The sequence below is a fragment of the Jaculus jaculus genome, chromosome 2 (genome assembly GCF_020740685.1).
Source record: "Jaculus jaculus isolate mJacJac1 chromosome 2, mJacJac1.mat.Y.cur, whole genome shotgun sequence".
NCBI classification, from domain to species: Eukaryota; Metazoa; Chordata; class Mammalia; order Rodentia; family Dipodidae; genus Jaculus; species Jaculus jaculus.
The window spans coordinates 47,248,805-47,264,688 of record NC_059103.1 but is presented as its reverse complement, the minus strand read 5'-3'; the positions used below and the strand labels follow the sequence as shown (position 1 = coordinate 47,264,688).

General features: G+C 44.0%; 1 protein-coding gene and 1 pseudogene across 1 annotated transcript in view; one reads left to right on the top strand and one right to left on the bottom strand.

The window, feature by feature from the left end:
• The first annotated feature begins 4,027 nt into the window (after positions 1-4,027).
• Positions 4,028-4,645, top strand: LOC101611868 (annotated as a pseudogene).
• A 2,095-nt stretch (positions 4,646-6,740) lies between these two features.
• The window catches only part of Fam210a (family with sequence similarity 210 member A), a 30,830-nt gene continuing 21,686 nt past the window's right edge, over positions 6,741-15,884 (bottom strand). Inside the window, exons 3-4 of the mRNA XM_045144580.1 lie at positions 11,376-11,487; positions 6,741-8,333 (exon numbers count right to left, since the gene is read on the bottom strand). Coding sequence (XP_045000515.1) covers positions 8,100-8,333; positions 11,376-11,487 — 346 coding nt within the window. The 3' untranslated portion in view covers positions 6,741-8,099. The remainder of the gene's footprint in view (positions 8,334-11,375; positions 11,488-15,884) is intronic.

Genomic DNA, 15,884 nt, shown 5'->3' with positions numbered 1-15,884 from the left:
CTCTTGCCTCACTTTAGTCCTGCTCCATCGTGCAGATGGACAGTTATCGTCGGTACTTATCACAGCCGTTTCCTCACCACCTGCTTGGCTCCCTTGGCAAGGGTTTCAGCCAAGCTTTTAGAGCTAATAAGCCAGCCAGGGAAGAGGTCACATGGCACACCCTCAAGTGTCCACATGGGGTAGAGGTCACTCTTGCTGCCCAAATTGAGGGTTGGGACACATTAGCCACACAAGAGACAGAAGCAGAGTCAACAGCCTGCAGGTCCCGCAGACACACATGCCCCTGCGTATGTCTGTCAGGACGGTAAGGGCATACTCTGCTTTCTCTGGCACACAGGGCTGCCCAGGTGTTTTGCTTTCATCCCATGGCACTGAGAATACTCGACATCTGCCCTCCTAGCAAATGCCTAAGTATGCAGCACATGTTCTGAATTTCATCTGCAAGGGACTCAGAGAGGACAACCTCTATCTTCTGGTAAAACTTAGTAGTACTTAGTGATACTCTGAACTCTGCACCAATTTCTCTACAAATACCAGTTTCTGATGGCTCCAGATGTTCTTATGATTGGCAGCAATTCAATGGCAAAGGATACTCAGAGCTGGCTTCACGTATGCCGGGCACAGGCTCGGGCCCTGCACTTGGACAAGAGGGCAAGGCACACTCAAGGGGAGTTTTGAACCAAGGGGATGCGGGGAAGTTCCTTGATGTGTGAAATATGTAAGACTATTTGCAAGTGTGAAAACTAGATTGAACTGCTGAAGTTTTCCTTACTTGCTGTCAAGTGTGGATTCAGTAAGATGCAAGAGTTGCCCAGCCGCAAGGAGAAGCAGAGTCGAGCAGGCGCTCAGCTGTGTGAAAAGAGCTTTTCAACCATCGCCAGCTGGACGATGACAGAGACGGCACTGGACAGGCCCTCTCAACGGCCCGTCCCAGCAGGCTGAGAGAGTGAAGCTGAACTGTCTCCCTCCCACGTCACTCTACATGGAAAGAGGACATTGTACACACTATAAAGTCTGGCAACCAAGTGATGGGAAGTGCCAGCACAGCAAGGACACAGGTAGTATTCATGGTCCAGTGAATTGGCTTGAACTTGTACCTTCAAAAGCACCAGGACTCCCTCAAGTTCCAGAGGAGGGCCTGCACACCAGTGTGCCTGTCACAGGGAGAAAGGACCAAATGGGAACTGGACAGCTGAATTTCTGTCTTGCATCTCTATGGCTTCTTTCTTCGACTTAAATTGGCCTAAATGTTCTAATGTAATCCATTCAGTATCTAATTCTACAGTCTAACCCTGGGGGTTGAGTTATGACAAGAGAAAAATAAAAACAGAAAAATTAACCCAAAGTGCTTCTAAAAGCAATGAAAGGTTCAGACTGCTCAAGAAAAATTGCATTAGGTTTTGCAGATGTACTTGTTTTGATAATATTCTTTAGTATTGGGGGAAATGCAGACTTGTCTTTAATCTCTGGAGCAAAAGGAGTAAGGGGTGCAAGCTACGTGCCCATAAAACCTGCCTCTGCTCTTCCAAGGGGACAGAACGTGCATGTTTGCCGAGCTCCAGGGGAGCAAAGTCCCGGGCCTCTACCTGGCTGTGGCTTGGTTCCAGGCAGGGAGGACATCTTGCACCCTTTTTGCATGACAGAAACAGAACAGTTGCTATTCTGAGAACGGTAAAGCAACTATGACAACTTGATAACCATAGCAACTGCTGGAGAAAAGTATCCATTCAAATTCAACAATACAAATTAGGAAAATCACATCTGCCATAGAACCTCACACCTGACACTCAGAGGTACAAAGTAAAAGCCGAAACATGTGCACACACATACAACCGCTGTGTGCTCTAAAAATCCAAGACAGGTTTTAAGGAGTTAAACATCAAATTGGAAAGGATGACACAAAATTACCATTATTGCATGTCACACAATTTATGGAATTGTCAAAATATAGTTAAAAGGTGGTTTTAGCAATGTAGATGGGTTGAAAAATGGTGGAGGAAATGATTTCATTGAAACAATACGGATAAAGTTCAGGTTCCATTATTGCTCTAGAAACTGTGAAGGCTCCAGTCACGGCATTCGGAAGCCCGTTGGTCTTGGTGAGGATCGGCTGCACCCCTGCACAGCCTCACAGACACACTCCAGGGGCCTGCATCAGGCATCCTCTGAACACCTACCTTTATTCCTCACTTTGGTGACAGTTTTCGAACAGTTAAACTGATCAAACTCAAAACAGAGAAGGCTGGACAAAGGGAGGGAGGAGAGAGGAGGAAAGGTTTCATCTAGTTTACACGTTCAGAAAGAGCAAAGGGTTGTTTTGGCAGCTGGGGGAGGGGATGTTTAGCTGTCCCTCTGCTGTTCTCAGGACCCTTCTTCTCCACGGTAGACCCTGTAAGAAGTCACACTCTGGGCACCATGCCAGCTACCTCTTCATTTTCTCACCAGGACGGGTCAAGCAAATCCTCAGAACACAATCACACCCTACCTTGAAGGGCTCTGAAATCAGATGCTTTGGAAGAGGTTCGCTGTTGTCAGAATAACTAAATTAATGCCACAGGACAGTGAGGGTCTGTAGTCACTGTTGAAGAGCGCCAACGACGTATAGCTTGATTTTCAAAGGCCAACCCCGGAGACACAAGACAATCATGAGCTTGTTTTGACTGGCTAGGAGGAACACGCAACACACAAGTCCCAAAGGAAGCATCTCGGAAGGAAAGTTCATTCCACTGGGCTAACTCCACCTTTCTCACCCACAAAGGAGAAGCTCACAGTCCAGCAGAAAGTTCTGTCAAGAAGGCAAGAATTCTGGGAGAAACCACTCCCAGACCAGTCCAGTCATTAGGGAAGAATGAGGTCTTCACCCTATTGTCCCTTCAGCTACATGACATTTTTATTTTTTTCAAGGTAGGGTCTCACTCTAGTCCAGGCTGACCTGGGACTGACTTTGTAGCTCCAGGCTGTCCTCTACATTACAGTGATCCTCTTTCCTCTGCCTCCCAAGTGCTGGGATTAAAGACGTGCGCCACCTTGCGTGGCAGCTATGTGACATTTTGCAATCCTACTTCATACTAACTTCGCACATAACATGCACATGCGCCCGTGGAGACCAAGCATGGCTACAACTTGAAGATTGAGCATGACCCCAGCGCTGCAGAGTTCTCATGTGGAGCCCCCCACATCACTCTTTAATGCTCATGTGTGGATCAGGCACCCGAGCCGATGATGGTATCCCTGGTAATGTCCACGAGGCAGTGACCTGTCAATGCCAAGAGGTAAGTGTCACGCATAACTGGCGTTTAACTAGGTCAGAGGGAACAATTTTGGTGACATCCAAATCTGCCTCACTTTAGGCCTTATGGAGACTCAGATTTTAAAGTCTGAAATCAGGGTCCTTATTTCAAGAAACAAAGCGTAGCTCATAAGGACTATCCTACATGTCTATGGCAGGTTCTTTCTCAGGAGTCCTTTAACAACTCATAAATACAAATCCACAAAACTGTTTTCTAAAAATGATTATCATATCAGAAAAATCTGGAAAGACAAACTCATTCAATTCTGCTACATTTGCTTTAATTGCCATGTGGTCATCTAACTGCTGTTACATACAGTAGCTTGGTGTCTATATCTGAATTGGTTATGACATCCTGAAGATTACTTGAACCCAATACAAAGGGGACTATCAGCTGCTCAATGCATCTAATATGCAGTGTCCTTCCTTTTCTTCAAACACTTCTACCCAAGCTACAAAGATGCTCAAAATTCCTAAAATTATCGTCTAAGACCACAAAAACAAGACAGCCAACAGCTCCATTTCACCCTGAGCACAAATGATACATATGGCCCTTTCATTTGTAAAAGTGCTATATTCTATGGCAATAAAAAAGAAAGCTCAGGGCTGCGGGCTTTAGACCGGCCACGGCGCAGACCCACATGGGGCGCCAGGATCACGGAGATGCCAAAGAGGACCCTGCTAAAGAGGTCCTGGCTCCTGGTGGGACCGTGTGCCTAGAGCTTGCTCCAGTGCGGACTTGCATTTCCCGCCTTAGAAGCCGTCCATGGACTGGAACCCCGCTGATGGCACAGGCCCAGTGCACGTGCCTTTGGGGCACGTTGTGGCTAATGAGAAATGGCGCGGGTCACAGTTGGCTCAGGAGATGCGAGCAGATCTTGCATTCTTTATATTACCGAAGCTGATTTGGTGGCTGGAAATAGCTACAGAAAGAGGCGTGTTCGTGTTAGAAATTCCAGTACTCTTCAAGGCATTATAGTTGTTGAAAAAACAGGAATGAGTGAACAATACTTCCCAGCGGTCCAGAAGTTTACTGTGCTAGACCTGGGGATGGTGTTGCTTCCAGTGGCCAGCCAGAGGGAAGCATCCTGCCTCATTGTCCAGTTGGTTCAAGAGCAAGCCAGAGAGCCCAGCAGGAACCCCTTCCTCAGGAAGAGGCGCTCTGTGCTCTCTGAGGCATCCCTGGTCCGAGCTGTGCAGCAGATCCCGGGGGTTGGAAGGGTTAAAGCTCCCCTTCTGCTTCAGAGGTTTTCAAGCATCCAGCGACTGAGTAACGCGTCCACTCAAGAACTCGAGCCAGTGGTTGGACCAGCGGCCGCACAGCACATCCATGCCTTCTTCACCCAACCCAGGTGACAGCTGGCCTCACGTCCACGACTCTTCCTTCAGGCCACAAACTACAGGATCAAGTTTTCATGTGTACAAAGCTAGAAGGGGCTGGGAGATGGCTCAGGGGATAAACATCATGCTGCACAGGGTGAAGACCAGAGTTTGGGCCCCCAGAACCCATGTAAATACCAAATGCACACGAGGGATTCCCCAGAGGAGCTGGCTGGCTAGACTAGCCCAATGCATCATGAGCTTGGGTTCAAGTGAGAGACCTGCCTCAGTGAATAATGTGGAGAGTAATTGAGGAAGACACGTGATATCAGCCTCTGGTCTAACACCTCCTCCCCCCCAACATATCTACATACAAACACAAAGGAAGAGAATGTAGTTCCCTCCTAGTGGTGAACAGCGAAAGATAAAAACTGATGGTGCTCAGGAGTCCCCTGGCCTTGCTGTCTGAGCACTAAGTTTGTGGGTACCAAGGGCCTCTGGTGGTATTGCCCACATGGAAAGGGCTCGGTGGACATCATCAAAGAGTGCCAGGGACTCTCAAGTCTCAGCAAAAAGCCAGTTAGGACATATCCCAGGAGTGACATTGGTCTGCACCTGCCATAGCAGGTGAGAAGCCCCAGGCGACGGAGGTGACAGTGAGTGGAAAGGAAACTCAGAAGCACGGTCTCGAGAGCCCCAGTTCCTGGAGTTGGGGCTGCTGCTCGGGGATCCTCTGCTAACCTCACATACCTGTGCTCGGGGGCTGAGTGTAAACAAGCAAGCGTGCACAGACAAGTGTGTAACAGTTCCTTCCTTCACCCCCCCACCTCCTCTCAATACAATAAAAATATTTTGCTCATTAGTTATGATGGTGTGAAAGAAATAAAAACCAAAAAAAAAAAAAAAAAAAAGCTCAGAATACTGGGAAGCAGAGTTTTATTATTTCCACTTCTGGGAGAAGGTGAATATAAGCAACCTTTTCCTCTGCTGAAATACCAACAGCATCTTGTCACACAACACTGTCTCATAAAGATGCAGTCCTTCCAAGGCTGCTTTATCTTATTCTTTAACACGCTAAGCCTTTCACCTCATCCATTTTCATCGCAACTATTAATCTGCTAAGCAAATCTTTTCTATTCCCCACTCCCTTTTTGAGGTAGAGTCTCGCTTTAGTTCAGGCTGACCTGGAATTCACTACGTAGTATCTGGCTGGCCTTGAACTAACAGCAATCCTCTTACCTCTGCATACAGAGTGCTGGGATTAAAGATGCATGCTACCATGCCTGGCCCTTTCTATCCCTTTTATGTTGGCTAAGTCTGAGCCTCACTTCCTCCTTCATGCCACTGAAAGATCCTATACAAGTATGGGCATGCACATCTGACACATAGCTGCTCTGCCTCCTTTGCAGCTCACGGAAATCTGCAAATAAAACCTGGCTCACCATACACAAGCAGCTGTATAGGTCATACATCTGGACACGTCATGGCAATACACATCACTACATTCAATTATTGGCTACTATCACTAATACTCCAAACTCAGCACTTTGTAGGGTTCCCCTTTAAGCTGTCTGTAGCCTTCGACTAGGGTGACAACATGCTGGCAATAGCATTTTTATTTCATTCCTGATGCCAAATAATATAACTTCCCAAATCTTTTTTTCTGAATTTTTAAAGCATATATATATATATGAAACTGGATGGTGAAAAATTCCTATAGACTAGACAAAAGATACTCAGGAAAACCAAATTTAAGTTTGTGAATTATAAGTAACTTCTAAGAATCCCAAATTACCCTTATTAGATAGTATACCCCATGCAGTGTGAAAGGTAAAAGGTTTTAGGAGAAGTAATTTCAGGTAACAGTACATTTTAGCATATGCAATCTAGGTTTAAAGGGGGGGGGGAAGTATGTTAGCATGCTGAAATAGAATGCTGAACCATCGTTAGATTTGAAAATGTGCCTTCAATGGGCAGCAGTGTCATGAGGAGATTAAACACACAGCCATCTGGCAGCTTGACAAACAGCAGAGACACCCCAGAGACAAACACAAGGCACTCCAGAAAGAAGACTCCAATCATTACATGCTCACTTAAAAGTGTTCCAATAGAATGACCAGGTATCTCAATATAAATTTTTTCTCCTCTTTATTCTAAATTTGGCAAAATAAAGCATTTTACATAAAAATCTTGCCAAACAGTGGTTACTAAACAAAAGAGCTGTGTGGCAAGACCTCTGACATCGTGCTGTAGCAGGCAAGTAAAACACAGTGATCTCCAAAGACAGGCCATTTCTTCCTCGAATGTCAACTCAAAGGTTAGCGTACATACACATATCCCACAATCATAGGAACTTGCCTATCTGATAACTGCTGACTTATTTCAAGCAAATGACAGTTTTGTTGCAATGGAAGTCAAGTAGAATACTCAAGCCACAATCATTCCCTTCAATAGTGCAGAAAGGCAGCAGCCATGATGTTAATGGTACCCATGGCACACAAGGTTCCTCTGTTTTGATCCAAGATGTAAGGAACAAAATGCAGTAGGACTGAAGTTGCAGAAGCAAAGGACCACCTGAGCACACTGGACACCAGCTCTTTAAAATACCACCATGTTCTCCAAAATCTTTCCCATACTCAGCCCAACAAGCTTTTGCTTTTACCAAAATCATCAGCAGGGACCTCTAAAGCCTGGACCTGCTGGAGAACACTGAGCTTGAGTTGCTAATAATATAGAATATTTGATTTCAGAATAAATTTTAAAAGCTTTCACTTTTCTTCCTAAAGATTAGTTGAAGCAGACACAAGTGAGTTTTACAAGTCTGATATTCTAATCAAGTTTCAAAAAATATCAGTGGCCACATATTTGCTTTTAAAAAAATATGATTCTGACATGCTTCAAGTAAAAATCAATTTAAAGGGTGCATTTTCATTTATATAGCCAATATGTCTTATTTACATATATAACTGATTTTTATACATTTTTCTTGAAATCAGGTCTGTATTTCAACTGGCAAATAACTGTTTGATGCTCTGTCATAGACTGAGTACTCCCTTACCATAGGCAATTTGGATGGCACAAGTTCGTCCCCACACAGAGAACTGCATACTTCATGACTTAAAGACTGCGGTCCAGAATCAGCATCCTGCCCATGGCCACGCACTATCGCTAGAAGGGACATAAAGTAAATCTGATTCAGAGGACTGAGAAAGAACCCTGACTTCTAAGACATTAATTATGCTCACTGTGGCACATTAGTAACGTGAAATTCTTATGCTGGGCTCTTTACTTCACTTTAAAAAATGCTGATTTTTCCTACTGATATTTAACTGTAAAAAAGGCATCCTTTGTTCTTTAACCCTCAGAGAATTGGTATATATGTTGGCAAGTAACAATAACAACAAAAATACTTAGAAGCATGAATCTTTGCCCAATGTCTACAGAGGGTTAAAGGGCAGGAATTTTCTATAACTTGATATATAAGGCACCCCTATTCCACCTTTTTCTTAAAAGAAACTTTTTCTTTGGTTTCTTGCAATTTTTCAGTGAGTCTGTCCTTAGTCTCTTCCATTTTCTCTGTGATGAGCTCCTTGGTTTCTTCCATCTTGTCCTGCAAATACTCCTTGACAGGTGGAGGGGTTGACATGTAGCCACGGCTGCGCAAATACTTCACAGTAAAGGATGTTCCTCCCAAGGTCACGGTGTAGCGAGCAGGTGTCGCAATCTTGAGGAAAAAAGTAACAGGCAGATCAATATGGGAATTATGACTAGAAGTAAAATTAAGTTGAAATTTAAGTTCCTAGTAATGGTCAGCATAACTTGATTGTTAGGCAAGACTAATGCAGAATATCTTGTGTGTTTTTCTTCCTAGCAAGGGGTGCTGCTTCTGCAAAGTCATTTAGATTGTCTGTCCCCAGACCGCTTCACTCAAGATTTCAGGATTATCACAGCTGGCAGCCAATGGTACCTTAGCTAAATGTCAGTGGGGGCAAGTTTGCTCAAATATCAGAAAGAGGCACTATACCCCAACAGTAACAGGGGTGTACCTGTGTCTGTGCCCCCAAAACTTTCCATGTGCTCTATATCTTTCAGCTGAACTAGAGCCAAACTAATGCTGGGAGGCTGAGCAAGAGGCAAATGGTTCTTTGCTGTTTGCAACTCATCCAAACCATCCTTCCAGAGGCATGTCTTCCCAGGAGGTATCCCATAGGCTACAAGTGTAAAATGGCCCCCATTGCAAACAAGGTAGGCCTCTTTGCTTTGATCAGAGGTGCAAGACCAACACCCAGGAGCTGAACTGCTAGAAGGGACTCACAAAAGCAGAGGCCACATGGTACCTGGACCCATACAATGTACTTTACTCTAAAGGCACCACCCATGCTCCCTGCATTCTTCCCCACGCTCAATCTAACAGGCTGTCACTCCTGCCTTGCCACCAGCCTACTCTCACCAGAGTCCTAATGATCACTACTGACCTGTGACTAACCCAGGACCATTAAAATCCTTCAAGAGGAGGCAGTTTCTGCTCTGTTTCACCCTTCCTGCACCTAGCTTCTTGCAGGGCCTGGCCTTCAACAAAGTGCTCGCTGCAACATGTGGTTGATCTAGGGGCTTTCCTTTACTCTATTTTCACACTCCCACTGACCAGTTTCATGTCTTTGCATCTTAAGTTTACTGCCCTACACTGGACCCCTTCCCTGAACTCAAGTATACATAGCTACCTAACTCTCCATATCTGTTTTGATTTCCAAACTTAATACATTCAAAACTTACTGATATCAAATGTCCCATCCAGACTTGCTACTCTCAAAGAAATGGTTAACTTTTTTTCTTACAGCTTCTCAGCTCATAACTCAATGCTATAGCACAGACTTCCCTCTTTCCCTTCAAAATATATCCACAATCCAACCACTTCCTGGTACCACCAGAGTGCTGGCCATGAGGCCCCTACTCTGGGCCACTGTAGTAGCCTCACTTCAGATCTCTTGGCTTTCACCCAGGCTCTGCCACAGTGTTTCTAACACATTAGCCACAGTGATCCTGCAGAAAAGAGGTCAGGTGGCCACCATCTTTCCATGCCTCAGAGAAAAAGTGAAGTCCTGACAGTGAGCGCACAGGCTTCTGATCTGGCTCTTCCCACTTTCTGCTCCACACTTGCCCTCTAGCACCCTTCATTTTGCAGCCTTTGGGGTTTCTTCTGCCAAGAATTCTCTCCCTCCCTGGAGCTTCCCTCTCAACCTGCGATCTGAAAAGTCAATGAACACACAGCAGACACTCCCTGCCAGGCTCATTCTCCCTCACAATTGGTACCATTTCAATGTGCACACAGGGCATGAATCTGTATTTTTAACTCCCACCTTTTTTGTCTTCCCAACTGCCCACTTCTACTCACTGGCTATATGATATGCTCTAACTGGAGAGGTATTTGGTACTGTTTTCTCTAATCAATATATTCTGGGTCCCCTCATGGTACCTGGCCCAGAGCTAGACGGATCCCATCAGCTGAATTCTAGGTGCAGGTGCATCTACAGGGCATTTGAGGGAAGTCCTATATTCACTCAGCCAGTTGCTCATACTCTTCCCTTATCCTTACATGTCACTTTGGAGCTTTGCCCTGAGGAAGAAAGACATCCCTGTTTCTTATTCTACTTGCAGTATGCAGGTTACAGAAAACACAGGACTATGCAGGCTCCCCATTTCCCACTCTCCAGCAGGATGCGAGGGGGAAGAAATCTACGAGTTTTGCTGGGTGTGGTGACATATGTTTTTAATCCCAGCACCAGGAGGTTGAAGTAGGAGGATTGCTGTGTGTTGGACTACAGAGTGAGTTCCAGATCAGCCTGGACTAGAGTGAGACCTTGCCTCAAGAAAGAAAGAAAGAAAGAAAGAAAGAAAAGAAAAGAAAAGAAAGAAAGAAAGAAAGAAAGGAAGGAAGGAAGGAAGGAAGGAAGGAAGGAAGGAAGGAAGGAAGGAAGGAAGAAAAGAAAGAAAGAAAGAAAGAAAGAAAGAAAGAAAGAAAGAAAGAAAGAAAGAGAGAGAAAGAGAGAAACCTACGAAGCTCATCTAACTGCAAAAGTACTGATCACCTACAATGTACAACACTAGGCACATCAAAAACAGAGGCTCCTCAACTCCTGCAAGTTTCTAGTCAAATAAAGAAAGCATACTTAAATGACAAACAAACAGTAAAGGCTCAACTTAAAAAAGATTTTGGGGCGTGTGTGTGTGTGCATGTTTATGTGCTGGAGTGTGGGCAGGCATGTGCTACTGTACCATGCTTGTGTAGAGGTCAGAGGACAACCTCGGATGCCAGTCTTTGCCTTCTTCTACAAGGGTCTGTTTAGCACTGTGTTTGCCAGGTTAGCCACAAGCTTCTGGGAAATTCTCCTGTCTCCATTTCCCATCTTGCCAAAGGCACACTGGGATCACGGGCGCCACTGAAGAGTTGGCATTTTATGTGGGTTCTGGGGATTCAACTCAGGCACTCCCACTTGCATGGCAAGTGTTCTACCCCTGAGCATCTCCCCAGCTCCAACGCTGAATTTTACTAACAAGTCAGAGTTGTGAGGCTCTGTCTGATCCTGAACAGATAGATTATGGTCTATTTTTAAGGTACTTCTTTCTAAAGACACTGTTTTATTTTTGTACTTTATTCATTAGAGATACAAAAGTGAAACAGATATTTATGCTTTAATTACAAAATGCTATGCAAGGGAGTGAGCAGGTTATTGTTAAATGGGGAACAGTGTGTCATAGAGGAACCCACCTTAAACATGGCATATGCTGTTAGGGCATTTCCACTCTGGGAATTTTTCAGGATATCAACTATACTGTCAGGTAGCCCGATAAGCTCTAGGAAAGGGATGACATTCACTCCTCTGTAAAAGAAACACAAAGTCAGTTATGCATAAACAAGCTTGTAAGGACAAATATTTTTAAGAGGTTATATTTGTGCTGGGTATGGTAGGCCATGCTTTTAATTTCAGCATTTAAGCATCTGAGGTAGAGGAATCACTGTGAGTTTGAGGCCAACCTGGGCTACACTGTGAGTTTTAAGTCAGTGTGAACTACACTGAGATCCTGCCTAAAACAATAGCCACAACAAAATCCAAAAAGAGAAATTATATCTGAAAACACACAAATCACACACTTGCCATAATGTGCATTAATTAAAATTTCTTGGAGACACAGAGGCCAGTCTGGGTTGTACAGGGAGGCTCTGCCTCAGAAGTACTGAAAACAAAGCAAAACTTCACACCAGACCTGGTGGCTGACTCTGCATTACCGATCACCTTGAAAGTTACTCTAGCACCTTTCAGAAACTGTTTATTTTTGGGGGGTCTGGAGGGGTAGCTTAGCAGTTAAGGCACTTGCCTGTGAAGGGCCCAGGTTCGATTCCCCAGGACCCATGTAAGCCAGATGCACAAGGGGCACATGTGTCTGGAGTCATTTGCAGTGGCTGGAAGCCCTGGTATGCCCATTCATTCTCTCTGTCTCTCTATTCTCTATTTCTCTCACTCTCTGCTTGCAAATAAATAAATAAAAGTTTAAAAAACAACTTTATTTTTGACAAATTTCATACTTATATATAATGTATTTTGGTCATATTCACCCTCATTGCCTTTATTCTTCTCCCACTTCTGGTAACCCCTTTCTTCCTTCCAACTAGTCCCCTTCCAACTTTCAACGAGCACTTTTCTTGAAGAGGAACACACAGACACCACAGCCGTGCCCCAGCTCACCCACGAGCATCTGCATCAGCATATTACAAATGAGGATCGCCTATTAGGACACAGGTCACAGCTCTAAGTCAACTAGAGAACAGGGTTAGAGTCATGTACCTGATCTTCATATCCTCACACAAATATCTTTTCCTTAGAATGCTCCAATTCACATTTCAGGACCTTAAATTTTCACCTTTAAAATTTCTTTCTGAGGGCTGGAGAGATGGCTCAGAGGTTAAGGTGCTCGTCTGTAAAGTCTAACAATCCGAGTTCAGTTACTCAGTACCCACAAAAAGCCAGATGCACCAAGTGGCGAGAGGTCCTGATACGCCCATTCTCTTTCTCTGATAGGTGTGGTGGTGTAGGTCTTTAATCCCAGTACTTGGGAGGCTGAAGCAGGAGGATCGCTGTGAGTAAGAAGCCAGGCTGAGACTACATAGTGAATTCCAGGTCAGCCTGGGCTGGAGTGAGACCCTACACTTAAAAAAAAAAAAAACTTTTTCAAAGACAATATTTATTTGCCAGCAGAGAAACAGAGAGGTGAGAGAAAGGAAAGTGAGAGGAAGAGAGACAGAATGGGCACATCAGGGCCTTTTGCTGATGCAAACAAACTCCAGATACATGCACTGCTTTGTGCACCTGGCTTAATGATGGTACTGAAGAACTGACCCTGGGCTAGGAGCTTTGCAAAGCAAGAGCCTTTAACCACTGAGCCATCTCCCCAACCCCCACTTTGAAAACTTGTCAAGCTAAAGAAGAGATACTTTGTCATCATTTCTGTGTTATTATGCAAAAAAATAAATGATTCTGTGAGCTTGACAAGACTATTATTCTAAGAACAATTTTTTATTCTATCACCAGGTCTAAAAGGCAGGCAAAATTAATTACTATAAATTACAACAGATTCTTGAAGGGTAAGAAGTCCCCAAACAGCTGATAAGCCCTGCCTTCTGGTTCCCCGATAACAATCTTTTGCTACATGTACCCTTTTCTTACCTGCACTTACTGTGTAGGTCTTATTGACACTGTCAACCCGCACCTATACATCAGAACAAGGGCATTCACCCACACAGACTTCTAAGTATCACATTTAAGAAATTGAAGGGCTGGAGAGATGGCTTAGCAATTAAGGCACTTGCCTACAAAGCCAAAGGAACCAGGTTCCATTTCCCAGTACCCTCATAAAGCCAGATGCACAAGGTAGTGCAAGCATCTGGAGTTTGTCTGCGGTGGTTAGAAACCCTGGTGCACCCATTTTCTCTTTTTCTATCTTCTTTCTCTTTCTCTCTCTCAAATAAAGAAAAAAAATTTTAAATTAAATTTTTTAAAATTTAGCATACACAACAGTATATAATTAAAATGTATAAATGTAAAACCTGTAACTTAAGAGAGTTCTAAATACACTCCCTTTTTCCTCTTTTCAGTCTCTTCCTCCTTAGCTGTGACTTCCAGCACCAGGTACAAAGTGTGTCTTTTGTGACAGGGGTACTTTTGCAGTTGCTGGATTTGGACTGCGGTGACTGTTTCCTTAGGTGTAGAATCGCTTGTTTTCCGATAGGTAGAGCAAGCAGTGTCTGGCTTGATGTACCCTCGCAGGGGTAGGCTAATGTCCCTCAGCCCTCTACTGCATCTCTGGCTCTTGGAACTCTTCCTCACTGTTGGTGGGAATGCAAACTAGAACAGCACGAAGGAATCTCAGAGAGCTAGAAAGAGTTCTTCCATACTACCCAGCTACACCACTCCTAGGATCCTAAGGAATCCACACTCTACTACCAAGATACTTGTCCATGTTTATTGCTGCCGTTTACAATAACTAGATGAATGGATAATGAAAATGTGGTAATATACATAATAGAGTTCTATTCAGCAGCATGGAAAAATGATGAAATTTGCAGGAAAATGGATGGGCCTGGGAAGAATTATAGTAAGTGAAGTATCCTAAACTCAGAAAAGCCAAAATTACATATTCTCTCTGATATGAGGGTCTTAGCTGGCAGTATCTGTAGGTATGCTTAATGTGTGGGGGTAAATGAGAGTAGAACCCATTAGCAAAGGTAGAATTGTAGCCAAAGTGAGAATAAAGACCTGAGTTGAACTCAGGGATTTTGCACAGAGGGAGAGGAAAGGCTGTAAGAGCCACGGGGTGGGTGGGCATATTCAGAGGCACCCCACCACAATAACTGCTGTTACTCTCACAGTTCACAACCCATATCCCCATGGGGAACACCAGCAATCCCACTGAGGAGGACCCTCAGGGGAATGGGAACAGGGAGGAGGAGGATGATGGAAACAACACATGGTATGTCCATATAAAGTATATACTTAAAAAAAAAAAGAGTTGAGCTGGAAGAATGGGGAGGGAAGAGTGAAAGGACACATGTGACATTGGGGAATAGAGGCTGATGCCACCCACACAAGATTTGTACAACGAAATGGAAAAAAAAAATGATGACAACAGAATAGATCATGAATGAAGCTGAAGAGATGGCTCAAAGGTTAAAGGTGCTTGCTTGTACAACATGCTTGTGCAGATTCGATTCCCCAGTATCCAAGTATATCCAGATGCAAAAACAACAGGGACTCCTTGGAAAGAAGGGATTCTGTGGAGAGTAGCGGACAGGACACAGGAGGGGATTATGATCACAGTTTGTGTTATATGCATGGAGGTTGTCAATAAAAAATAAAAAAAAGAAATAAAGAAACTGCAGTGAAAGAAGACATATAAAATACTATATGGCTGGAGGGATGGCTTAGCGGTTAAGGTGTTTGCCTGCAAAGCCAAAGGAGCCAGGTCTGATTCCTCAGGAACCACGTTAGTAAGATGCATAAGGGGGTGCACACATCTGAAGTTCATTTGCAGTGGCTGGAGGCCCTGGTGTGCCCATTCTCTCTCTCCATCAAATAAATAAATAAATTAAATACCATATTAAAAGGGAGGGCAAGCCTAGCCTGTTAGGGTGGCCAAATAACAATAACAGAACTTGGGGGCCACTTCATTTTTTCCATTAACTTTTATTGCATGGTGACATGTTCTTTTTACTCTTATTTTTAAAATTTCCTGGCATGCCAACTTAAAATGTGCAAATGTGTGTGAATGCAAGTTGGGGATGGGGATATATTAAAAGGACTAATAAGCACACATACCCTGTAAACTTAAGTACTCAACTTCTTAAAACCTACTAAAATTGTATTTTTGGGTCTATTAAATGATTCATAAAATCTTAAAATTCTACTTACTTATATCAAGCAACACTTATTGGGGTCATAAAAGTTTCAGTGAACTAAGAAATTTAATACTGGATACATATAATTTGGTAATGGTTTCCTTCCAAAACAGATTCTAGAAAAAAAATTTTCCTTCCTTCCCTCCTCTCTCCTTCCCTTCCTATCTTTTCTATTTTTTTTTTTTTTGGCGGGGGGGGACGACTCACTCTAGCCCAGGCTAACCTGGAACTCACTCAGCTCCAGGCCAGCCTTGAACTCATGGCAATTATGGCAGTTTGAACGGATGTTCCCAGATTCAGTTTCATTATAGCTTCTTGGATTTCCAG